At 43.1% G+C, this 25,129-nt stretch overlaps 1 protein-coding gene across 7 annotated transcripts in view; it reads left to right on the top strand.

Annotated features, from left to right (window-relative positions):
- The first annotated feature begins 3,752 nt into the window (after positions 1-3,752).
- Positions 3,753-25,129, top strand: part of FCHSD2 (FCH and double SH3 domains 2) — a 330,965-nt gene continuing 309,588 nt past the window's right edge. For 5 of the 7 annotated variants that reach the window (XM_074014646.1, XM_074014645.1, XM_065529595.2 and 2 more), the window contains exons 1-2: positions 3,753-3,959; positions 5,682-5,779. Coding sequence is in view for 5 of the 7 variants with exons in the window: in XM_065529595.2 (XP_065385667.1) it covers positions 3,939-3,959; positions 5,682-5,779 (119 nt within the window). In the remaining 2 variants the exon portion in view is untranslated. Of the gene's footprint in view, positions 3,960-4,528; positions 4,595-5,681; positions 5,780-25,129 lie in introns of those variants that run through there. The other 2 variants (XM_074014644.1, XM_045370250.3) reach the window with 1 other exon arrangement.

Here is a 25,129-nt window from a genome sequence, read left to right as displayed (position 1 = left end):
GGAGCCCTGGAATATCAGAACAGCTGATCTTCCAATACCCATTCATATATCTGCTCCAGGCCAGTTTTTGATCCTAGCTCTGACTTAACCTTAGAATCATATTCCTAATGAAATGGGAGACTGCACTGCAGCATGCTGGAGGGAGAGCACAGCTTTAGAGCCAGGGGCCAGGCCTCCCTTTCCTTCACTAGCTGTGTGACCTTGGATCACTTCTGAGCTGCAGCCTGTGAAATGGGGTTATATTATGTATTATGAGGTTATATTATATATTATGTATCATTATATTATGTATTATGAGGAGTTGTTGTGAATGTTGGAAACAATGTAAATAACATGCCTATTTTAATGTCTGGAACATGGAAGAGGCAAAATAAATGGCATCTGTTATTAATTTCTTTTCAGAGTAAGATCCCATCTGTGGCCTCTTTGATGGAAGGGAGCCAGAACCTGCTTGCACAGCCCCAGGGACAGGGAGCTCACTCCCTCCAGGGGCAGCTCTGCCTGGAAAAGCTCCTTCCTGAGATGCAGCTAAGACCTGTCCCAGTTTTGTCTCTGGGGCCATAGTGCATGCTGCTCTGCACCATTTCCCCAAAGAATCTCAAGCAATGTTACTGGCAACACAGCGCGTCCCTGCATTGCAGGAACAAGGCTCTGAAAGTCCCCAGCCCTGTTCAAAATGGTACATTTCAAGTCAGGCTTACATAAGTCACAGAAATCCCTTCCCCGGTCCCCTAGAGTCTGGAACATAATGGTTTGTATCCTCCTGGGTCTGCTTATTTTCCTGGGTTAGGAACTCTCCCAATTCCCTTGAACATTCTTCACACAGGAACATTCCTCATCGGACAACTGGGTTATGGTCTCAAGTCTATCATGTCAGGGTAAGTCACTTATGTTCACTGAGCCTCCAGTTCCCCATCAGTAAAAATGAAGAAAATAATACTATCTCACAGGTAAAGATTAGCTTGGAAAAGTAATATGAAAGTTTAAGGTTTGGAAAAGGCACTTGGTAAGTATTAAAACAATTTTTTTTAAAATCACATTTTTGAAATAGGAGTCAGTAGGTAAGCCCATCTGGTATTGCCCTTAGCTCTTTATAACACTTCCAAAGAAAATCATTCCAGAAAGTCAATGCCACTCCTGGCTTCAGAATGATGGCAAATCAGGTAGAGGATGCCCTCCTATATGCATAAACTAAATCCCCAGGGTCTGACTTCTTCTGTGAACAGCCTCCTAAGTTCTAGGCTCACTCACTTATCTTATTCTGCAGGCTGGCACCAAGGCCCAGAGAAAGCCCACTAGATCCATGGTAGAGGCTGGATCTCATGTCTCCCAACATCCAGCACCATTATACCCCAGTGCTCACTTCCTAAGAAGAGAGGTGAAGGGAGGATAATCTCTGGCCCAGACCAGTTGCACCCAAGACTAGGATTCAGCAAATCTTTGTTAAGCACTTGCTATGTGCATGACACTGCATCTGGGCCAAGTACTGTGTTACCCCTCTTCCACTAGCCCAGTGTCATTCAAGGAATGGTTGGTCTGGAATTCAATCTTGGTGAAGGCTGATTCTATCTTGCTCATCTCTAGAACCCCAGTGCCTGGCATAGGCTTGGAACAAAGCAGGACCTTAGCAAGTATTTTTTGAATGAATGATGAATCAATAAGCACTTACTAAGCACTACATGCCAGGCCCTGTGGTAGGAGAAATTCTATTTAATACAGCAAGCCTATGAGGTTAGCATTATACCTCCATTTTACAAGTGAGGAAACAAGGCTGAAATAAGTGAATTGACTAGCTCAAGCCTTCACAAAAAATTGGTGGTGGAGCTGAGACTGGAGCCCAGCCTAGGTTACTGTGGCCTGGGCTCTAGCTGCCGCCCCACAGCTGTCAGGGCCCTAGGCCTCTATCCACCTGTCCCCTTGCCCCAGGCCCTCCCTGATTTAATTAAGGATTCTGGTGAAGGGCTAACTTTTGAACCCAGAAATAGCAAGACTAGTCTCCTAGTTCATACACAGCTCCAGATTAATCTTACTCAAAACACAGCTCTATCACTTTTCTGTACAAGAATCTAGCCTAACTCAATGTAAACAACCTGGGTTTAAGTTCCACCTTTTCAATTTCTGGCCATGTGGTCACCTGGGAAGTTACTTGTCTCTCCAGGCCTCATTCACCTTCCTCTTAGGCCTAACTGCACTTCTGAGAACAGCTGTCTGGGATCTCAACTTCTGAAAAAACCAGCTCAGCCTCCACACAGCCCCGTGACTCAAAAAAACTCCCTCGGCATGGGGAAGAGGTATTCCTCTTCTGAGGACCCCAAGGGAGGCCGATAACCCTCCCTGTAGATGGTCTGAACAGAGCAGGAAGGTTCATGTGTGGTGGTGGGGTGCACTGCTTAGATAAGCATCCTCACTGGCAGATAAGGCAGCCCGAGCTCACCTAGCCTGTTAGGGGTAGGCAAAGTGGACTGGCACCCAGAGATCCTGACTCCCAGACAAGGGCTTCCTCTATGGCCTCTCCTGCCTCCTCTACTTTTCCTCGTGCCTATTATCCTGCACCTGTTTCTTTTTTAAAATAACCCATAGAACCCTTCCTGACGCGGAGATTCTAGTCCTGCTGTGTAACCTTCAGAAAGGTTTCCCTCTATGGGCACTTGCCTCCCCGTCTGTGAAATGGGGGCCTCGGCCTTAACGTTCTCTCGGCTCCCTCTCAGCGCAGAGTCAGTGATCTTTGACTTGAATGCCCTGCAGTAGAGTGCCGCCGTTTCCTTTGCAGAGCAATTGCCTTTCCGCCCTACAATCTCAATGGCCTGGCACCTGCGGCCAGCCGCAAAGCGACTTGTCCTTGCTCGTCCCTCTTGCGCACATCTAGCTGGTAGGGAGAGTGGGGTGTTGAGGGGCTGAGAGGAAGCAAACGCCAGAATTCTGTATCCCACAGGGATGCTGACCCCCTCCCCACTGCAAACATTTCCCTGTGAGCGTCGCCCCCCGCCCCACCGACACATACACAAACACACTGCAGCCGCAAAGGCGGGCAGGAGACGGGGGCGGCCTCTGCGCGTGCGTCGGCGCGGAGCCCTCTCCCGCCCACGTGCGCGCCCCCGAGCGGAGACGCGCGCCGGGGCGAGCTGGCGGGAAAGCGCGCGGGAAGCCCCCGGCTGGCTCTCAGCGTGGGGGAGGGAGGCCAGGAGGCGTCTGGAACGTGCCACTGTCGGAGAGAAAGGGGGGATTTTCGCCTGGCGCTGGCGTTTCTACACTTCCCACCCGCCGACCAATCCGTTAGCTCCCCCCTTCCCCTGCCGCGGTACGAAGCCCTGTGCCGTGGCCTCGCTCCCTACCGGCAGCGCGGACCGGCCCCTCGAACCCCGCTCTGGACGGAGCGGTTCCCTCAGCAGCCGGAGCGGGGCGCTGCGCCGCGCGGCGAGGCCGGAAATTCCCGCGGCCTGAGTGGTGGAGCCCTAGCCGGGAGCGCGGCACCACCTTCCTCCTCCCGGGCGGGCGGGGGCGTTAGGCCCAGCGAGGGCCGGGCCGCCTGAGTGGGTGGGGTGGGGGCCGCTGCGTCCGCCGGGAGCGGCCCAGCAGGCGGCGGACGGGGAGCGCGGACAATTCTGCTGCGGCTCACCCGCCGCCCGGCCGGTGGAGACCCTCGCGACCCCGCTCCCGGGGCCCCCGCCCCTTCGCCGTCTCCGCCTCCTTCCTCACACACCCCCGGGCCGCCCGGGCCCCAAGCCTTCCCGGCGCTCCTCCCCCTTTTCCTCACACTCGGTCTCTGGCTGGGGTCCTTCGGCCGCCCGCCGGCCTGCTCCCTTCGGGGCAAGTCCTGCTTCTTAGGCTCTCCTTTCACACACGCGCGCGCTCGCTGGGCCGTCCCCTCCTCTCCGGCCCTCCTCCTCCTGGTCCTTGCTAAGGCTGCCGTCGGGGAGGATTGATGTCCCTTCAGCATCATGCAGCCGCCGCCGAGGAAGGTAAGGGCGCAGTTGGTGGGCTTTGGGGTTCGGAGGGATGCGTACGGGGAACGCGGCTGGGGCGACCGCTGCGCCCCCTCCCCCTCCCGCAAGGGGCCGTGACCGCCCTCGCCTTGGGCTTGTCACCGACTTGCTGCCGGCTCCAGGTGGGGGGCGTGCTCGTGAGTTGCCTTTCCGACAGAAGGGCCGCCGGGGCTCATCCCTTTTCTACGCAGGAGACCCCCAGACATTTCACAAGAGTTTCGGGTGTGCATTTGTGTGTGTGCGCGCGCATGGCAATGCTGCCCGCTGCAAAGTGCATTCTCCGGGCTGCACCGAGGGGGAGGCAGGGACGCCCCGGCAGCTTTGCAGAGCCTTGTGCGTGTGTGATTGTTTAGTCTGCACCAGCTTTGAGCCCTCCAGCCGCTTGTCGCCAGCCCCGCCCGCTTGCAAATTTGCGGGGGATTTGTTTCTAGCCTAGCCTTAGGGTTTGGCCTGCTTTTCCCACGGGGCGGCCGAAAAGAAGTTGGAATAGTCACCGCCTCCCCACCCCAAGGGAAAATAAATTAAGGATTGACGGGTCCTGCCTCGTTCCCGACTGAGGGGCGAGGAGGTTGTAGTGCTGTCTTCTGAAAAGCGAGGACCGGGCCCGGGAGGTGCGTGGCGTGTGCACTGCGATCCGGGGTTGGATGACCAGGGTGGGAGTGACGGATGCACCCTGCTTGTCATCAGCCTCCCCGCTGCGCCCTTCCCCAGCTTTCCCAGGGGTCGAGGCTGTGTCCTTGTCTTTTTAATCCTACAGATAGATACTGAATGTCTACTCTGGGCACTGGGTGGATGAGGCCGTTCTGTCCTCCCCTCGTGGGCAAACATTTGCCTAACGCCTAACTCACCCGTGTCTGCTGCCTCTGCTTTCTCTCTTTCCTAATCCGGGTTTCTCCATTTAAGTGAGTCATTTTCTTTCGAACATGTACCCCCACCCCTCCGAGTGGTCCCACTCCTAAGGCCGAGATTCCAGACCCACCGTAACTTCGCACCCTGGGGCCCGGCCTGGCGGGAGGCCCTCTGGCCAGCAGGCATTTGCTGTTCTCGCTGTTTGAAGTGGAGCCTCTACCGGGATCGGCTTGCCGGGGTAGTTTAAAAGCACTGCATATGCTGGAAGGTCACTTTAGCTTTCTCCTTTGTGAGAAAGAGATTGTGATTTGATGCGCTGTCAGCAAGTCGAGGGCATCATTCTGAGACAGTGTGCTTTTTCGCAGCCATTATGGAGTAATTTATGTAGTCGATTCATGCATATTATCATGATTGTGTAAATATTGGTCATTGGGTATCAGGCACTCTTAGGCTCCCAGCCCCCATCCACACTCTGCTCGCCTCTCCTGGTGGTTAAAGTCTTTGAATCTTTTTTAGAAATAGAAGACAGCCTCTTTTAAAACTCTAGGAAGACCTAGACATGGATTGAGCTTGTGTATGAAATGGAATGACTGGCAGTTTATTTTGCATGTCTTTAGTTTATAATATTTATAGTCGTGTATTTTCATTAAACCTCTGTTCAGGCTATTTGGCTTTAATTTTTCATTAAGTAAGTATCTTCAGTAAATAAAACTAGATGGCAAATAATGGATTTATGGCCTTCAGGGGAGAGGCGAGCAAGAGACATATTCTGACAGATGTATTTTCCTTAAGCAATTTTTTTGGGTTAAATTTGTAAAAAGACCTTCATAAATATATGGTGTATTTTAGGTGAAAGTTACCCAAGAACTGAAAAACATTCAAGTTGAGCAGATGACAAAACTTCAAGCCAAACATCAAGCAGAATGTGATTTGCTTGAAGATATGAGGTAAGGCTATAGTAAATAGTTCAAGGACTTCTATTTCTCTGTTTCAAAGAAGCTTTGAGTTACCAAGCCCCAGGAACTGATGATGGAATTTCCTTTTGGATTTCCTGCTTTAAGGCTGTTAGAACTTTGACTCAGCTGGAAATTAGAAATGGAACTAACACAATACAAACTTTTTCCTTCAGTAGGGGACCTATAATGCACACATAGTATTTGGAAAAAAGGACCTTAAAAGTCTTATTAGTCAAATTATAATAATTAAAGATTCTTGTTTAAATAATCTTTCCATGGAACTGTAACAATCATTTTATTGACCTTAACAGTTTTACACAGTTAGATTTTTAAACCAACACTTGTGGTTAATGGTTAATATCTGGGGGTGAGCCAGTCAACCCCAGATGATTATATGCTCTCACTGGGTTAGAACATGACAAATACAACTTTGTCTTTGAGTGCCAAATTTAGTGAGAAGTGTGTTTATCATATTTTATTTTATTATTGAGGTTACTCATATTCATAGTCAAGATAACTTTGAATAGCTAAGACATCTTGCTAATATTGTGAAAATCAGTATCTTTCTTCCTAGAGGGATGGATGACTTATTTTAATGAAAGAAATACCACTTATTTAACAGTCTTTTAATATAGACTGACAGTTCAACAAAGATTTTTGTCTAGAATGGGAGATGATTTGCATGGTGAAACAAGAGTGGCTGCAATTCTTATTTCCCTTTTGTAATACATTTATCACATTGGAATTGGGTCTGTAAGCCTTATCAGTTACCTAGTTTTCTGGTAGTACACTTCATGTTGGTTTCATGAAAAATATTAACTCGATGGTGTTATTATAAAATTATGTGTTTGAATTGCTGTTTGTAGCCCAAAGATTTTAGTTTTAAGAATTTCCTTTTTTTCCTCTCCTATATTTAGGCACTATAAGCATTTCTGTTGTATACGTGTCGTTAGGGTTTCTGACTAAGGCATATAAATCTATTCTCATCCAATCTGGATTTATCAAGATTGTTGTTTTCTGACTGAAAATTACAATTTTAATTCTGTATTTGTCTTTCCCCCCTTGTTATAACCATAAGAAAATATTTAGACTTAAAAATTCCTATGCGAGGCCATGCGTGGTGGCTCACACCTGTAATCCCAGCACTTTGGCAGGCTGAGGTAGGCAGATGACCTGAGGTCTGGAGTTTGAGACCAGCCTGGCTAACATGGTGAAACACTGTCTCTACTAAAAATACAAAAATTAGCCAGGCATGGTGGCATGCGCCTGTAGTCGTAGCTACTTGGGAGGCTGAGGCAGAAGAATTGCTTGAACCCAGTAGGTGGAGGTTGCAGTGAGCCGAGATGGCAGCACTGCACTCCAGCCTGGGCAACAGAATGAGACCCTGTCTCAAAAGAAAAAAAAAAAAATTCCTGTGTGAGATACCTGAAACTCTTGATGTGGTTAAAAGTTTAAGGTTTTTAACTTACTAAGCAAACTAAGAAATCTCTAGATGAAGAAAGTAATAAATTTTCAGAAGCAGTTCAGGAAGGCAGAATTAGTGTGTAAGTGAAGATCCCGTGTGGGGTATCGGTGGTCAGTGGTTGTAATAATTCCTGTTGATTGTGTCTTCTAAAGACTTCTTGATTGCATTTTGTCTGCATTTTTCCCCTATTGTCTGTAGCTTGGTGCAGGAGCTTATGGTAAAGAATATGGACACTGCAGTCAGACAGTCCCGAGTTTGTGTCCTGATATCTGTGCTGACTTGTGGAAAATGAATTAATCTTTATAAACTTAATTTTTCTCATTTGTAAAAAGGGGCAGTAATGGCCTCTGTTCCCCAAGGTTGTATAGATCAAATCACAATGCATGTGAAATATGGCACACATCTAAGCTAAGTTGATATAGTCTCTTGCTCCTGTTCCTGTTGCTTAGTTTGTATTATTGCTGATCTATCACTTTTGGCTTGCATTATACTAGTATCCTAATTATTGTAGTGGTGTCCTTATATCTTCTATCTCCCATCTCTCCTTTTAAATATTTCTTCCACATTACCACCAGTTAGCTTTCTAAAAACATTATTATAGATCACTCCTCTGTGGCCTTCTAGATAAAGGCCAAACACCTTGTCATAGTATATATAGTTCTCTGCAACCCAGCTGCAAGCTTCCTTTCCTGGCTTGGTTGCTACCATTTCATGCCCATGCATCCTTCCTCTTTCTTCCCCCAGCTCTGGTCGCTCGGGACATCAGGTTGTCTAATTGTGCAGTCTACATTCATACCTCTGTGTATGCTGTTGTCTGCCTGTTGGTACCTTTCCTCCCACTTTTTCACCTGACAAATTCTTGATTACCAATAACTGCAAGTTCCTTGTTCTCTGTGATCTCAAAGGATTTTGATTTTTGCACATGCTTCTGGCATCCTCCCTCAGGTGAAGTCTTTGAAGTTATGGGCTATTACTCATTTTTGTATCTTTATACCCTTGTCAAATGAATGTGACTGGCCATATTTAAATGTATCTTATTTTTTCTTGGGTGAGATACTGTATACACTCTGTAGGGGGCTATGGGGGCCTCTGTTGAGCTTGTGTTATATACTTTGGTTCATGTGATCACTTTAAATACACTATCCTGTTTGTTGTTGAGTATATAATATGTAAAGGCAGAGATTGTTGGTGCTCCAAGGATTAACAGGTTATTTGTTTGAAGGAGTTAGTATGTTCTTCTATCTATATTAACTTAATGGAATGAATCCTTTCATTCCCATAGAGTTGTGAATAGGATACTGTATTACCTACTAAAACAAGGGTTTAGGTTTCTGATTTGCTTTTTTTTTTTTTTTCAAAGACAATATTGAAAAAGTTGAAACTTTCGCCTTCTCTTGGTATTCATGATAACTTCAATTGCCTAAGGAAGGAGGTGATCTGGCTTCTCTTGTCTGCTCTAGCAAGTGGAATGATTTTTTAAAAGTTCATTGGAAATCTCTGAACTTGGGTGTTTTTTGTTTGTTTTTGAGACGAAGTCTTGCTCTGTTGGCCAGGCTGGAGTGCAGTGGTGCAATCTCAGCTCACTGCAACCTCTGCCTCCTGGGTTCAAGCAATTCACCTGCCTCAGCCTCCGTAGTAGCTGCCACCACACCTGGCTAATTTTTTTGTATTGTTAGTAGAGGCTGAGTTTCACCATGTTGGCCAGGCTGCTTTTGAACTCCTGACCTAAGTGATCCTCCTGCCTCGACCTTCCAAAATGCTCGGATTACAGGCATGAGCCACTGCGCCCGGCCCCAACTTGGGTTTTTATATGAATTAAGTTGTAAAGGATCTTGCTTGCTTTTCCTCTTTTGAGATTAGTGCTCCTTCTCACCAGTGCCTCTTGCCAGTTTTATGCTCAGTTTAAGTTAGTATGAATTCACTCAGAAATGTACCAATAGCTTTTTATTCTTAAAGAAGTTAGTAGTAGATACATATATATATATATATAAAATTTGAGGCAGAATCTCACTCTGTTGCCTAAGCTGGAATGAGTGGTGTGATCTCTGCTTACTGCAACCTCTCCTCCCAAGCTCAAGCGATCCTCCCATCTCATCCTCCAGGGTAGCTGAGACTCCAGGTGCGCGGCTAATTTTTGTATTTGTTGTAGAGATGGGGTCTCACCATGTTACTCAGACTGGTCTTGAACTTCTGGGCTCAAGTAATCCTACTGTCAAGCCACTGTGCTCAGCCTGAGAAAATGTCAGAAGTTTTTATGACATTGAACAAAGTTAAAAAAAAAATACACAGCATATTAGACTGTAAATAGAATTTTATACTGAATTTTATCTGTTTCTTCCCCCTTACGTCCCTTCTTTCTTTCTTTCATTTTCTTTTTTTTTCTTAAGAGACAAGAGTCTTGCTCTGTTGCCCAGGCTGGAATGCAGTGGTGTGATCTTAGCTCACTATGTCCTTGTCCTCCTGGGTTCAGGCGATCCTCCTGCCTTAGCCTCCTGAGTACCTAGGACTATAGGCATGTGCCGTCACAACTGGCTTATTTTAAAAACTTTGTAGAGACAGGGTTTGTTTGTTGCCCATGTTGGTCTTGAACTCCTAGGCTCAAGTGATTCTCCCACCTCAGCCTCCCAAAGTGCTGGGATTACAGAAGTGAGCCACTACTGCTGCAACCCACCCCCACGGTCCCCAGTTCTTATCTTTTGGAATTTCGAGGGGAGGAGACCAATTATGATACAGTTTTTCTCCTTTGTTCTCCTCCCCTTCTTCAGTTCATTTGTTCTGCGGACGGCATTTGGAAGCTAGTATTTTGGGAATGAAGTGTGAGATGAAAAGACAACTAATTTGTTGTTAATCGGGACATTCCATGCTTTGGGGAGGTTTTATACTGATGTGTTTTCTGTTGACTTTTGCTATCAGCAGTAGACAAGTAGTCTACTTTCTTTTTAGTTTATTATTATATTTTTTCCTCTTTGCTTTTTAAGACCACTTACAGTAAGTTTCTACATACTAGAGTCTGTGTACTTTTCTTCTTAGGATTGTTTATCCTGTGCTGTGCTGAGTAGAGTCAGTTAAGAAAATTTTTTGCAGTGACCCAGAATATAAAGAACTACCTTCTTAGAAGACATTTTAAGGAGGTCTATAATATGGAAAAATTATTGAATTTTAGTCAGGTGAATAATATGTATGTTCATTTTATAGATGAAAGTGGAAACTGAGGCACAGTGAAATGAAGTGAATTATATTTGTGAGGACTCTAAGCTATTTGTCCTGATTTCCATACTACCGTACTGTCCCATGTATCTGTGTTTCCCAAGCTTTTAACCAAGGAACTCATCATAAGTCCAGTTGTAAAAAATATTTTGCCTATCAAAAAGTGTAATATATTATCAGGAGTCGGGGTGCGGTGGCTCATACCTGTGATCCCAGCACTTCGGGAGGCCGAGGCGGGTGGATCACTTGAGGTCAGGGGTTTGAGACCAGCCTGGCCAACATGGTGAAACCCTGTCTCTACTAAAAATACAAAAATTAGCTGGGCATGGTGGCACACACCTCTAATCCTAGCTAGTCTAGCTACTTGGGAGGCTGAGGCAGGAGAATCACTTGAACCTGGGACGTGGAGGTTGCAGTGAGCTGAGATAGTGCCACAACACTCCATCCTGAGCGACAGAGCTAGACTCTGTCTCAAAAAAACCCCAAAACCAAAAAACAACCCTCCCCCCAAAAAACAGTATATTATCAGGGAACAATTTGTTTTCTTATTTTTTTATACATTGAGCTGTCAGTCAGCTCTAAATCACTATTTTCAAACCGTTAATGTGAGTTTAGCCAAAGTCAAAGACACTTAGAAAACTTTACCCCAGAGAAGGCTGAATATGTGATTTCTTATAGATGTTCTAAAGAATTGAAACTGGCTCAAGAAGCACCTGTCCTGCCTTTGCAGACATCTGGTGGTCTAGAGACCTCAAATGAGGAATTACTGTACTGTGTGTTACTTTCTCTGAACTGTAGATTCCCAGGAGTCACGGGAGATTGGATTCCGAGGTCTGTTTATGGATGTTCTGAGACTTTTTTTTTTTGAGACAGGTTCTCATTCTGTCACCCAAGCTGGAGCACAGTGGTGTGATCATGGCTCCCTGCAGTATCGATCTTCTAGACTTAAGTGATCCTTCTACCTCAGCCTCCTGAGTAGCTGGGACCACAGGCATGTACCACCATGCCTGGCTAATTTTGTATTTTTTGTAGAGACAGGGTTTCACTATGTTGCCCGAACTGGTCTTGAACTCCTGGGCTCAAGTGATCCTCCCACCTTGACCTCCCAAAGTGTTGGGGTTACAGGTACGAGCCACTGTGCGTGATGCTGAGACCCTTTTTCAGTGTCTCAGAGACTGTTGTTATCTAGAAAGAGATCTTAGAGGTAATCTAATCTGGTCTAGAGTTTTTTTTTTTTTTTTTAAAGGCTTTATTTATATACAATGTACATACCATGTAAGTTACATGATGCGACTGCATATCGTATATGATTACATATCCCATTTAAAGTATACCATTCAACGTGTTTTTTTTTTATAGGGTTGTACAATCATCACGCCAATTTAAAATGTTTTAGTTCCCCCTAAAAGAAACTTGGTACCCATTAGCAGTTTCTCCCCATCACCCTCTCCAGCCTTAAGCAACCACTTATCTACTTTCTGTCTCCACAGAAATGGAATCTATATAAATGGAATTCTGTAACATTGTAGTTTCTTGTGACTGGCTTATTTTGGCATAATGGGTCCTTTTTTTTTTTTTCTTTTCTTTTCTTTGAGACAGAGTTTCTCTGTGTCACTCAGACTGGAGTACAGTGTCCCAATCCCGGCTCACTACAACCTCCACCTCCCGGGTTCATGCAGTTCTCCTGTCTCAGCCTCCTGAGTAGCTGGGTTTACAGGTACCTGCCACCATGCCCAGCTGATTTTTGTATTTTTAGTAGAGATGGGGTTTTGCCATCTCAAAACCTCAGTGAGGTTTAGTAGAGATGGGGTTTTGCCATCTTTTGACCTCAAGTGATCCACCTGCCTTGGCCTCTCAAAGTGCTGGGATTATAGGCGTGAGCCACCACGCCCAGCCTGGCACAATGTTTTCAAGATTCGTCAGGTTGTAGTATCATTACTTCATTCCTTTTTATTGCCAAATAATATCCCATTGTATGGATATGACACATTTTATTAATCTCTTCATCAGTTGACAGATTTGGGTTGTTTCTACTTTTTACTATTATTAATAATGCTGCTGTGAACATTCATGTACAAGTTTTTGTATGGATATATGTTTTTCTCTTGGATATATACCTAAAAATGGAATGTCTGGGTCATATGATAACTCTGTTTAACTTTTTGAGGAACTTTCAAACTGTCTTCCAAAACAGCTGCTCCATTTTATATTCCCACCAGCAATAATACATGATGGTTCCTATTTCTCCACATCATGGCCAGTGCATGTTATTGTCTGTCTTTTTGATTATAGGCATTCTAGTGGATGTGAAGTGATATTGTAAGTGGCTTTGACTAGCATTTTTCCAACAGCTTATGATGGTAAGCATTTTTTCATATGCTTATTGGCCGTTTGTATATTTTCTTTGAAGAAATGTCTATTCAGATGCTTTGCCCATTAAAAAAATTGTTTTTATTGAATTTTAAGAGTTCTTTATAACTTACCAGATTTGCAAATATATGATTGGCAAATATATGCAGTATTTTTTTCCCATTCTATGGAAGAATCACCTGAGTTTCTTTTCTTTTTTTTTTTTTCTGATGCAGTTTCATTCTGTCACCCACACTGGAGTGCAGGGGCATGATCATGGCTCACTGCAATCTCCACCTTCTGGGATCAAGCAATCCTCTGACCCAGCCTCCGGAGTAGCTAGGACTACAGGTGCACACCACCATGTCCAGCTAATTTTTGTATTTTTTTTTTTTTTTTGTAGAGATGGGTTTTGCCATGTTGCCCAGGCTGGTCTCAAACTCCCGGGCTCAAGCAATCCACCTGTCTCAGCCTGCCAGCGTGCTGGGATTACAGGCATGAGCCACAGTGCCGGTCCTCACCTGAGTTTTTTATGTGCACTTAATTTTGAGAACTACTGGTAATGGAAAGAATAAGAACTTCGAAGGTAGGCCATAGATTGAAACCCAGCTCTGCTGCTTATTAGCTGAGTAATCTTGGACAAGTGGCTTAGCTTTTCTGAGCTTCAGTATTTTATATGTGTGAAACAAGATTAATATTGACCTTTTTGCTTTTCTGTGAAGTAAAATGAGACAGGTGAAATGCTAAGAATGGTAGGTATTTAGCATTGGTAGCTACTGTTATTAGTGGAAAACTGAAGTCCAGGAAAAATTTTGTCTTATTCAAGGTACAAAAGGAAGTTATTCTGTTTCATGAATTATAAGAAGCACATTCTTTTACATTCTTAACATTTCTGAAATCAAGATGCATCTTATGGTTCTTTTAGGCTGTGATGCAGTTGTCATTGCCTCTTCATGCATGGAACTTGTGGGATGGGTATCAGCAGGCTTGTAAGAAAATCCCAGAGACAATGGTTGGAATACAAATGTTGGATCACCTGGGCTTTTTTGATAGCATGGAGGATGGTAATTTGTGGAAAAATATGGATATCAATGACTGATTAAAAAAAAAGATTCAGAAGAGTTCAACTCTGAATATGACCCATTTATGCACTAATTTATTTCATTTATCTTTTTTTATTATGCATAGAAGTAATAGATGCTAAACTCTGACTAAATAAGTTTAAAATAACTCTTTTAATAAGTATAAATAAAAATTCTAAGTGACAGGGTATTGTGTTAATTGGCAGCATTTTTTCTTAGCAGAATATAAAATAATGTGTCTTGCAGTTAATGGTGTTTTTATTTTTTAAATTCAAAAATTTTATTTTTTTTTGAGACACAGTCTTGGTTTGTTGCCTGGACTGGAGTGCAGTGGTGTGATCTTGGCTTACTGCAACCTCTGCCTTCCAGGCTCAAGCGATCCTTATGCCTCACCCTCCTGAGTAGCTGGGATTACAGCTGTGTGCCACCATGCCCAGATAATTTTTGTGGTAATTTTTTTTTTTTTTTTGAGACGGAGTCTCGCTCTGTTGCCCAGGCCTGAGTGCAGTGGCACTATCTCAGCTCACTGCAAGGTCCACCTTCTGGGTTCACGCCATTCTCCTGCCTCAGCCTCTTGAGTAGCTGGGACTACAGGTGCCCGCCACCATGCCTGGCTAATTTTTTTTTTTTGTATTTTTAGTTGAGACGGGATTTCACCATGTTAGCCAGGATGGTCTCGATCTCCTGACCTCGTGATCCGCCCACCTCGGCCTCCCAGAGTGCTGGGATTACAGGCATGAGCCACGTCGCCTGGCCTAATTTTTGTAGTTTTTATAGAGATGGAGTTTCACTATGATGGTTAGGGCTGGTCTCCAACTCCTGGCTTCAAGTGATCTGCCTGCCTCGAGCTCCCAAAGTGCTGGGATTACAGGCATGAGCCACTATGCCCAGCCCTCAGTGATGTTTTAGATATGATGAAAACTGGAAATAGTAGATCAGGTACTGGACTCTGGTATTTAAAAATTCATTCAGCAATCATAATTGCTTCTCAATTAGTATTCTTTCAAATTAGAACTTAAAATGTTGTAAATCTTGAGAGGGAGAATTTTTCAAAAACAGAGCCGCAAGAAAAAAGATCAAGTAGGGCTACACTTAAATAACGTTTCCTTGAGAGAAGAAAAAAAGAAAATTACCTGATTTTAAAATTAATAAAAGGTAATATGCAACTTCAAATGACTAAATAAAATTTAGGTTTAAATATATACTTCCATATTATTGTCAGTTATGTTGGGGGAGAATAAGAAGGAGATGCTAACTAGGCAGAGAAGGAAATATAGTTTGAGAGAGTCTATTTAATTAAACCTTTTTTGTCACAGACCACTGTGTACTTGAATTGAAAGAATTAGGGTTTTGGTAATACCTCTTCCTATTGGTGACTATTGGTTTATTAGCTCCTAAGCTATTATTCATAAATCTTTACCTGCTCCTAAAATTTAAAGATTCTGTTCTGAATGGGACAGCCATTGCCGCCCACTGCAGGTGAAGGTATTTTATGATTCATAGACATGAATGGAGGATACTCTCCTGAACTTGATGGTATTAAACTAAGGACTAATAATGAAAGTTACTTATCTCTAGGGTTAAGAATAGAAGTGTTACTCTGGCACCGTAACATGTGCCTGTAGTCCTCGCTAAGGCAAGAGGATCTGCTTGAGCCCAGGAGCTTAAGGCTGCAGTGAGCTATGATAGTACTTGTGAGTAGCCACTACACTCCAGCCTGGGCAAGTTAGCAAGACCCTATCTTTAAGAAAAAAGTATTGAATAATTTTTGTGTATACTTTACCTTCACCTGGTCTTTTTAGCCACACCCAAGTATATAAATATAAGAGATTATGAAGGTAATTTGTATGGTAGCATAGGTGTGATATACTGGAACAAGTGCTAGTTTAGAGCAGTGGTCCCCAACCCTTTTTGGCACCAGGGACTGGTTTCTTGGAACGCAATTTTCCCATGGACTGTGGGCGGGGTCGGGGGGATGTTTTTGGGATGATTCAAGTGCATCACATTTATTGTACACTTTATTCCTATTGTTGTTACATTGTAATATATAAGGAAATAATTATGCAATCCAACATACTGTAGAATCAGTGGAAGCGCTGAGCTTGTTTTTCTGCAACTAGACGGTCTCATCTGGGGTAGTGGGAGACAGTGACAGATCATCAGGCATTAGATTCTCAAAGGATCATGCAACCTAGATCCCTTGCATGTGCAGTTCACAGTAGGGTTCGTGCTATGAGAATCTAATGCTACTGCTGATCTGACAAGAGGCAGAGCTCAGGTGGCAATGTGAGCAATGGGGGGCGACTGTAAATACAGACGAAGCTTCGCCTGCTTGCTTGCCCGCCACTTACCTCCTGTTGTGTGCCCCAGTTTGTAACGGGACACGGACTGTTAGTGGTCCATGGCCTGGGAGTTGGGGACCCCTGGTTTAGAGGCATGCAACCTGGGTATCAATTCTAGTTCACAAATTATGGCGCCTGGCTGTAATTTGTTTTGTAATTGAGAACATCAATTTAGAAATTTACAGTCTCTGGCTGGGCGCAGTGGCTCACGCCTGTAATCCGAGCACTTTGGGAGGCTTAAGTGGGCAGATCAAGAAGTCAGGAGATCGAGACCATCCTGGCCAACATGGTGAAATCTCGTCTCTACTAAAAATACGAAAAATTAGCCGGGCGTGGTGGCATGTGCCTGTAGTCCCAGCTACTTGGGAGGCTGAGGCAGGAGAATCGCTTGCACCCAGGAGGCGGAGGTTGCAGTGAGCTGAGATCACACCACTGCACTGCAGCCTGGGCAACAGAGTGAGACTGTGTCTCAAAAAAAAAAAAAAAAAAAATTATAGTCTGACTTATTCTTTAAAGAGTAACCTGTGGGTTGAAACCGGAAATTAACCTCAAAGATAAACTGCTCAAGTGATGCTACAGAATCTTTCACCACGGTTAGTAGTCCTAGGTACCTGCCATCTTTCTGTATGTTGGTAATAATTCTCCTCATGATTGCTGGATAGTTTCTGCAACTCCAAGTACTATATTTTCATATAACAACTTCAGGTAGAAGAAAAGGAGGACGGGACAATTTATCCTTATGCAAATTTTTCCTACCTTTTTCCCTCCTTCCCCCATCTCTATTTCCTTCCTTTTTTTTTTTTTTTGTTCCACTAGGGAAGAAATTTTTACGAAAAATTATCTCAATAGACTTTCCCTTATATTTCATTGTCTGTGTTTGCTTCGTATGCTTGAGCATGCCTAGCTGCAGAGGAGGCTGGGAATGTGATCTTGGAAGTGGGTCCTTGCCTACAAACAAAAAGGGTAGTGGTGGCAGTAATGTAGCTTTTGCCACATTACTGTTTTGCCTGATTTGCTGCAGGGACCCATTTCCAGTTTACTCCTAGAGGTTCTCATAAAAGTATTAAAAAATGCATCGGGGTTAGATTATGGGGGATATCACTGGAACTCCAGTTGTCCCAAGCCAGCTGGTAATTAAAGGCTCCATAGAAATCATTTGTATTCCCCCTTCCCAACTCCTTTTGAATTAAATACGTGAGGTTAGGAGTAGATTTTTGTATTTTCCATAAATAGTGGGCCACTACGCCAGTGGTCTCTTAGGATTCTCCTCCCAATCTTACCACTTTCAGTCTTCTGATAATTTGGAGAAATGGTGGTCTAAGGGCCCTCAGGCAATTGTGTTCTTAGTGAACTCATTTTTTTTTTTTTGAGATGGAGTCTTGCTCTGTCGCCTAGGCTGGAGTACAGTGGAGTGATCTTGACTCACTGTAACCTCTGCCTCCTGGGTTCAAGCAATTCTTCTGCCTTAACCTCCCGAGTAGCTGGGATTACAGGTGCATGCCACAATGCCCGGCTAATTTTTTGTATTTTTAGGAGAGATGGAGCTTCACTATGTTGGCCAGGCTGGTCTCGAACTCTTGACCTCAGAATCTTTCACCACGGTTAGTAGTCCTAGGTACCTGCCATCTTTCTGTATGTTGGTAATAATTCTCCACATGATTGCTGGATAGTTTCTGCAACTCCAAGTACTACTATATACTATAACTCCAAGGAACTCTTGATTCCTCCCCCACATTCTGTCTCGACCTCCCAAAGTGTTGGGATTACAGACTTGAGCCACTGCACCCAGCTGTGAACTTCTTTTTACTTCTCAGGTGAAAGCATTAGTGAAGTGACTAAATTGAAAGGAGGGAAGGCCATGTAAAGAGTTTTAATCACCCTTAGCTGAATAATTTGCCGCTTAATAATTGATGATTGGCAATTTACTCTTGAGAGTATCAAGTCTGAAGCTGTTTATCTGAGGAGGCCCGAGGTGGTAAGTCAATGGTTTTCTTTTTTTTTTTTTTTGAGAGGGAGTCTCACTCTGTCTCCCAGGCTGGAGTGCAGTGGCACGATCTTAGCTCATTGCAACTTACGCCTCCCGGGTTCCAGTGATTCTCCTGCCTCAGCCTCCCGAGTAGCTGGAATTACAGGTGTGCGCCCTACGCCCGGCTAATTTTTTTGTACTTTTAGTAGAGATGGGGCTTCATCATGTTAACCAGGCTGGTCTTGAACTCCTGACCTGAAGTGATCCGCCCACCTCGGCCTCCCAAAGTGCTGGGATTACAGGCGTGAGCCACCGCACCTGGCCAAGTCGATGGTTTTCTTTGTAAATTCTCCAGATGTTCATTTGAGCCCCACAGATGCCATTCCGTGTTGTTGGTATCAGTCTTCAGGGGTGATCTGATGCATAAGCAGGAGTTATTTTTCTAAGTCTGGTTTGTGATCTTAGCTTTTCAGTAACTAATTTGGGATCTAGATACAGAAAGTTGTAACCCTGTCCTTTGTCCCACTGCTGCAGATGTTCTGTCAGTGTTGGTCAGGAGTAATTTATGGAATCTTAGCTGGTATTTTTGTTAATTTCATTTTGTTGTGTCCTTCCAGTGTTCCTTGATCATGCTTTATTTTAACATTCCATTTGATCTTTTTGGCATTCATGTGGGAATCCTTTGTCATCCAGATGTTTTCTGTTTTGTGAGCTTTGAAATAATCCCAATTTAAAAAGAAAATGTTATTTCTGGTGTTATGAAAAGTGTTACCATGTCCACAGAAACAAGTTGGAGTATATAGTATGTATGTCTCCTGATTGTATTTTAGTGATAATTGTTTTTCCTCTTACTGGTGATTGGAGGATGGGAGCAAGGGACAGATACTTTTTTTTGTTGTTTGCTTTTGAGACAGTCTTATTCCATTGCCCAGGCTGGAGCACAGTGGTGCAATCTCAGCTCACGGCAACCTCTGCCTCCCATGTTCAAGAATTCTTGTGCCTCAGCCTCCTGAGTAGCTAGGATTACAGGTGTGCAGCATGATGCTCGGCTAATTTTTGTATTTTTCATAAAGATAGGGTTTTGCCTTGTTGGCCAGGCTTGTCTTGGACTTCTGGCCTCAAGTGATCCACCTGCCTTGGCCTCCCAAAGTGCTGGGATTACAGACGTGAGCCATTGCACCCAGTCTAAACTTTTTATTGTGTATTATTTTTTGTGTGTTTTGAGTTTTAAACTATGTGTATATTATGCTCAAAACTAAAATTCAGTGATTCAGTAATACTGGTAAACATTTTATTGCATATCTGTTAAGCATAACAGATATTTAACAGATGTTGTAAAAGTTCGTATTCGTTGATGCTAAAACGCCATTTTTGGCTTTTAATTAGTTTTTAGTGAAGCTATTTTCATTATTAATAGACTTTAAAATGTATTTCTAATATATAAAAGTATTAAGAATACTTGATTTACAAACTTTTTTCCATAAAATGATTGGTTTCCAGTTGGTTGTAGCACAAAGTTGGGAAAACAAGCTTTATGTACTACTGTGTTCCTTTCTTTCTGTATTGTGGAATTTTTTTTTTTTTTTTTTTTTTTTTTTTTAGAGGGAGTCTTGCCCTGTTGCCCAGGCTGGAGTGCAGTGGCATGATCTCAGCTCACTGCAACCTCTGCCTCCCAGGTTCAAGCGATTCTCTTGCCTCAGCCTCCCGAGTAGCTGGGATTAGAGGTGCCCATGACTACAGACAGCTAATTTTTGTGTTTTTAGTAGAGATGGTAGAGATGGGGTTTTACCATGTTGGCCAGCCTGGTCTTGAACTTCTGACCTTGTGTTCCGCCCACCTCGGCCTCCGAAAGTGCTGGGATTACAGGTATGAGCCACCGCACCTGGTCGTGGATTATTTTGTCTTGAAACAAGCAAACATGTTAGATAGTTAGAGTCTTGCCTAATCTCAAATTTCATTTTAGCTGCCTTTATCCAAAGGTTTTATATCATAGCCATCAATTTAAACATTGTTTCTGGGGGGCGGAGCAAGATGGCCGAATAGGAACAGCTCCAGTCTCCAACTCCCAGCGCGAGCGACACAGAAGACCGGTGATTTCTGCATTTTCAACTGAGGCAAACAGGGTCTGGAGTGGACCTCAAGCAATCTCCAACAGACCTACAGCTGAGGGTCCTGACTGTTAGAAGGAAAACTATCAAACAGGAAGGACACCTACACCAAAACCCCATCAGTACATCACCATCGTCAAAGACCAGAGGCAGATAAAACCACAAAGATGGGGAAAAAGCAGGGCAGAAAAGCTGGAAATTCCAAAAATAAGAGCGCATCTCCCCCGGCAAAGGAGCGCAGCTCATCGCCAGCAACGGATCAAAGCTGGACGGAGAATGACTTTGACGAGATGAGAGAAGAAGGCTTCAGTCCATCAAACTTCTCAGAGCTAAAGGAGGAATTACGTACCCAGCGCAAAGAAACTAAAAATCTTGAAAAAAAAGTGGAAGAATTGATGGCTAGAGTAATTAATGCAGAGAAGGTCATAAACGAAATGAAAGAGATGAAAACCATGACACGAGAAATACGTGACAAATGCACAAGCTTCAGTAACCGACTCGATCAACTGGAAGAAAGAGTATCAGCGATTGAGGATCAAATGAATGAAATGAAGCAAAAAGAGAAACCAAAAGAAAAAAGAAGAAAAAGAAATGAACAAAGCCTGCAAGAAGTATGGGATTATGTAAAAAGACCAAATCTACGTCTGATTGGGGTGCCTGAAAGTGAGGGGGAATATGGAACCAAGTTGGAAAACACTCTTCAGGATATCATCCAGGAGAACTTCCCCAACCTAGTAGGGCAGGCCAACATTCAAATCCAGGAAATACAGAGAACGCCACAAAGATACTCATTGAGAAGAGCAACTCCAAGACACATAATTGCCAGATTCACCAAAGTTGAAATGAAGGAAAAAATCTTAAGGGCAGCCAGAGAGAAAGGTCGGGTTACCCACAAAGGGAAGCCCATGAGACTAACAGCAGATCTCTCGGCAGAAACTCTACAAGCCAGAAGAGAGTGGGGGCCAATATTCAACATTCTTAAAGAAAAGAATTTTCAACCCAGAATTTCATATCCAGCCAAACTAAGTTTCGTAAGTGAAGGAGAAATAAAATCCTTTACAGATAAGCAAATGCTTAGAGATTTTGTCACCACTAGGCCTGCCTTACAAGAGACCCTGAAGGAAGCACTAAACATGGAAAGGAACAACCGGTACCAGCCATTGCAAAAACATGCCAAAATGTAAAGACCATCGAGGCTAGGAAGAAACTGCATCAACTAACAAGCAAAATAACCAGTTAATATCATAATGGCAGGATCAAGTTCACACATAACAATATTAACCTTAAATGTAAATGGACTAAATGCTCCAATTAAAAGACATAGACTGGCAAACTGGATAAAGAGTCAAGACCCATCAGTCTGCTGTATTCAGGAGACCCATCTCACACGCAGAGACATACATAGGCTCAAAATAAAGGGATGGAGGAAGATTTACCAAGCAAATGGAGAAGAAAAAAAAGCAGGGGTTGCAATCCTAGTCTCTGATAAAACAGACTTTAAACCATCAAAGATCAAAAGAGGCAAAGAAGGCCATTACATAATGGTAAAGGGATCAATTCAACAGGAAGAGCTAACTATCCTAAATATATATGCACCCAATACAGGAGCATCCAGATTCATAAAGCAAGTCCTTAGAGACTTACAAAGAGACTTAGACTCCCATACAATAATAATGGGAGACTTCAACACTCCACTGTCAACATTAGACAGATCAACGAGACAGAAAGTTAACAAGGATATCCAGGAATTGAACTCATCTCTGCAGCAAGCAGACCTAATAGACATCTATAGAACTCTCCACCCCAAATCAACAGAATATACATTCTTCTCAGCACCACATCGCACTTATTCCAAAATTGACCACATAATTGGAAGTAAAGCACTCCTCAGCAAATGTACAAGAACAGAAATTATAACAAACTGTCTTAGATCACAGTGCAATCAAACTAGAACTCAGGACTAAGAAACTCAATCAAAACCCCTCAACTACATGGAAACTGAACAACCTGCTCCTGAATGACTACTGGGTACATAACGAAATGAAGGCAGAAATAAAGGTGTTCTTTGAAACCAATGAGAACAAAGATACAACATACCAGAATCTCTGGGACACATTTAAAGCAGTGTGTAGAGGGAAATTTATAGCACTAAATGCCCACAAGAGAAAGCAGGAAAGATCTAAAATTGACACTCTAACATCACAATTAAAAGAACTAAAGCTAGCAGAAGGCAAGAAATAACTAAGATCAGAGCAGAACTGAAGGAGATAGAGACACAAAAAACCCTCCAAAAAATCAATGAATCCAGGAGTTGGTTTTTTGAAAAGATCAACAAAATTGACAGACTACTAGCAAGACTAATAAAGAAGAAAAGAGAGAAGAATCAAATCGACGCAATTAAAAATGATAAAGGGGATATCACCACCGACCCCACAGAAATACAAACTACCATCAGAGAATACTATAAACACCTTTACGCAAATAAACTAGAAAATCTAGAAGAAATGGATAATTTCCTGGACACTTACACTCTTCCAAGACTAAACCAGGAAGAAGTTGAATCCCTGAATAGACCAATAGCAGGCTCTGAAATTGAGGCAATAATTAATAGCCTACCAACCAAAAAAAGTCCAGGACCAGATGGATTCACAGCTGAATTCTACCAGAGGTACAAGGAGGAGTTGGTACCATTCCTTCTGAAACTATTCCAATCAATAGAAAAAGAGGGAATCCTCCCTAACTCATTTTATGAGGCCAACATCATCCTGATACCAAAGCCTGGCAGAGACACAACAAAAAAAGAGAATTTTAGACCAATATCCCTGATGAACATCGATGCAAAAATCCTCAATAAAATACTGGCAAACCGCTTTCAGCAGCACATCAAAAAGCTTATCCACCATGATCAAGTGGGCTTCATCCCTGGGATGCAAGGCTGGTTCAACATTCGCAAATCAATAAACATAATCCAGCATATAAACAGAACCAAAGACAAGAACCACATGATTATCTCAATAGATGCAGAAAAGGCTTTTGAGAAAATTCAACAGCCCTTCATGCTAAAAACACTCAATAAATTTGGTATTGATGGAACGTACCTCAAAATAATAAGAGCTATTTATGACAAACCCACAGCCAATATCATACTGAATGGGCAAAAACTGGAAAAATTCCCTTTGAAAACTGGCACAAGACAGGGATGCCCTCTCTCACCACTCCTATTCAACATAGTGTTGGAAGTTCTGGCTAGGGCAATCAGGCAAGAGAAAGAAATCAAGGGTATTCAGTTAGGAAAAGAAGAAGTCAAATTGTCCCTGTTTGCAGATGACATGATTGTATATTTAGAAAACCCCATCATCTCAGCCCAAAATCTCCTTAAGCTGATAAGCAACTTCAGCAAAGTCTCAGGATACAAAATTAATGTGCAAAAATCACAAGCATTCTTATACACCAGTAACAGACAAACAGAGAGCCAAATCATGAATGAACTTCCATTCACAATGGCTTCAAAGAGAATAAAATACCTAGGAATCCAACTTACAAGGGATGTAAAGGACCTCTTCAAGGACAACTACAAACCACTGCTCAGTGAAATAAAAGAGGACACAAACAAATGGAAGAACATACCATGCTCATGGATAGGAAGAATCAATATCGTGAAAATGGCCATACTGCCCAAGGTAATTTATAGATTCAGTGCCATCCCCATCAAGCTACCAATGAGTTTCTTCACAGAATTGGAAAAAACTGCTTTAAAGTTCATATGGAACCAAAAAAGAGCCCGCATCTCCAAGACAATCCTAAATCAAAAGAACAAAGCTGGAGGCATCACGCTACCTGACTTCAAACTATACTACAAGGCTACAGTAACCAAAACAGCATGGTACTGGTACCAAAACAGAGATATAGACCAATGGAACAGAACAGAGTCCTCAGAAATAATACCACACATCTACAGCCATCTGATCTTTGACAAACCTGAGAGAAAGAAGAAATGGGGAAAGGATTCCCTATTTAATAAATGGTGCTGGGAAAATTGGCTAGCCATAAGTAGAAAGCTAAAACTGGATCCTTTCCTTACTCCTTATACGAAAATTAATTCAAGATGGATTAGAGACTTAAATGTTAGACCTAATACCATAAAAATCCTAGAGGAAAACCTAGGTAGTACCACTCAGGACATAGGCATGGGCAAAGACTTCATGTCTAAAACACCAAAAGCAACGGCAGCAAAAGCCAAAATTGACAAATGGGATCTCATTAAACTAAAGAGCTTCTGCACAGCAAAAGAAACTACCATCAGAGTGAACAGGCAACCTACAGAATGGGAGAAAATTTTTGCAATCTACTCATCTGACAAAGGGCTAATATCCAGAACCTACAAAGAACTCAAACAAATTTACAAGAAAAAAACAAACAACCCCATCAAAAAGTGGGCAAAGGATATGAACAGACATTTCTCAAAAGAAGACATTCATACAGCCAACAGACACATGAAAAAATGCTCATCATCACTGGCCATCAGAGAAATGCAAATCAAAACCACAATGAGATACCATCTCACACCAGTTAGAATGGCGATCATTAAAAAGTCAGGAAACAACAGGTGCTGGAGAGGATGTGGAGAAATAGGAACACTTTTACACTGTTGGTGGGATTGTAAACTAGTTCAACCATTATGGAAAACAGTATGGCGATTCCTCAAGGATCTAGAACTAGATGTACCATATGACCCAGCCATCCCATTACTGGGTATATACCCAAAGGATTATAAATCATGCTGCTATAAAGACACATGCACATGTATGTTTATTGCAGCACT

Source organism: Macaca fascicularis, chromosome 14 (assembly GCF_037993035.2).
Source record: "Macaca fascicularis isolate 582-1 chromosome 14, T2T-MFA8v1.1".
Classification (NCBI taxonomy): Eukaryota; Metazoa; Chordata; class Mammalia; order Primates; family Cercopithecidae; genus Macaca; species Macaca fascicularis.
This window is presented reverse-complemented; position numbering and strand designations above follow the sequence as displayed.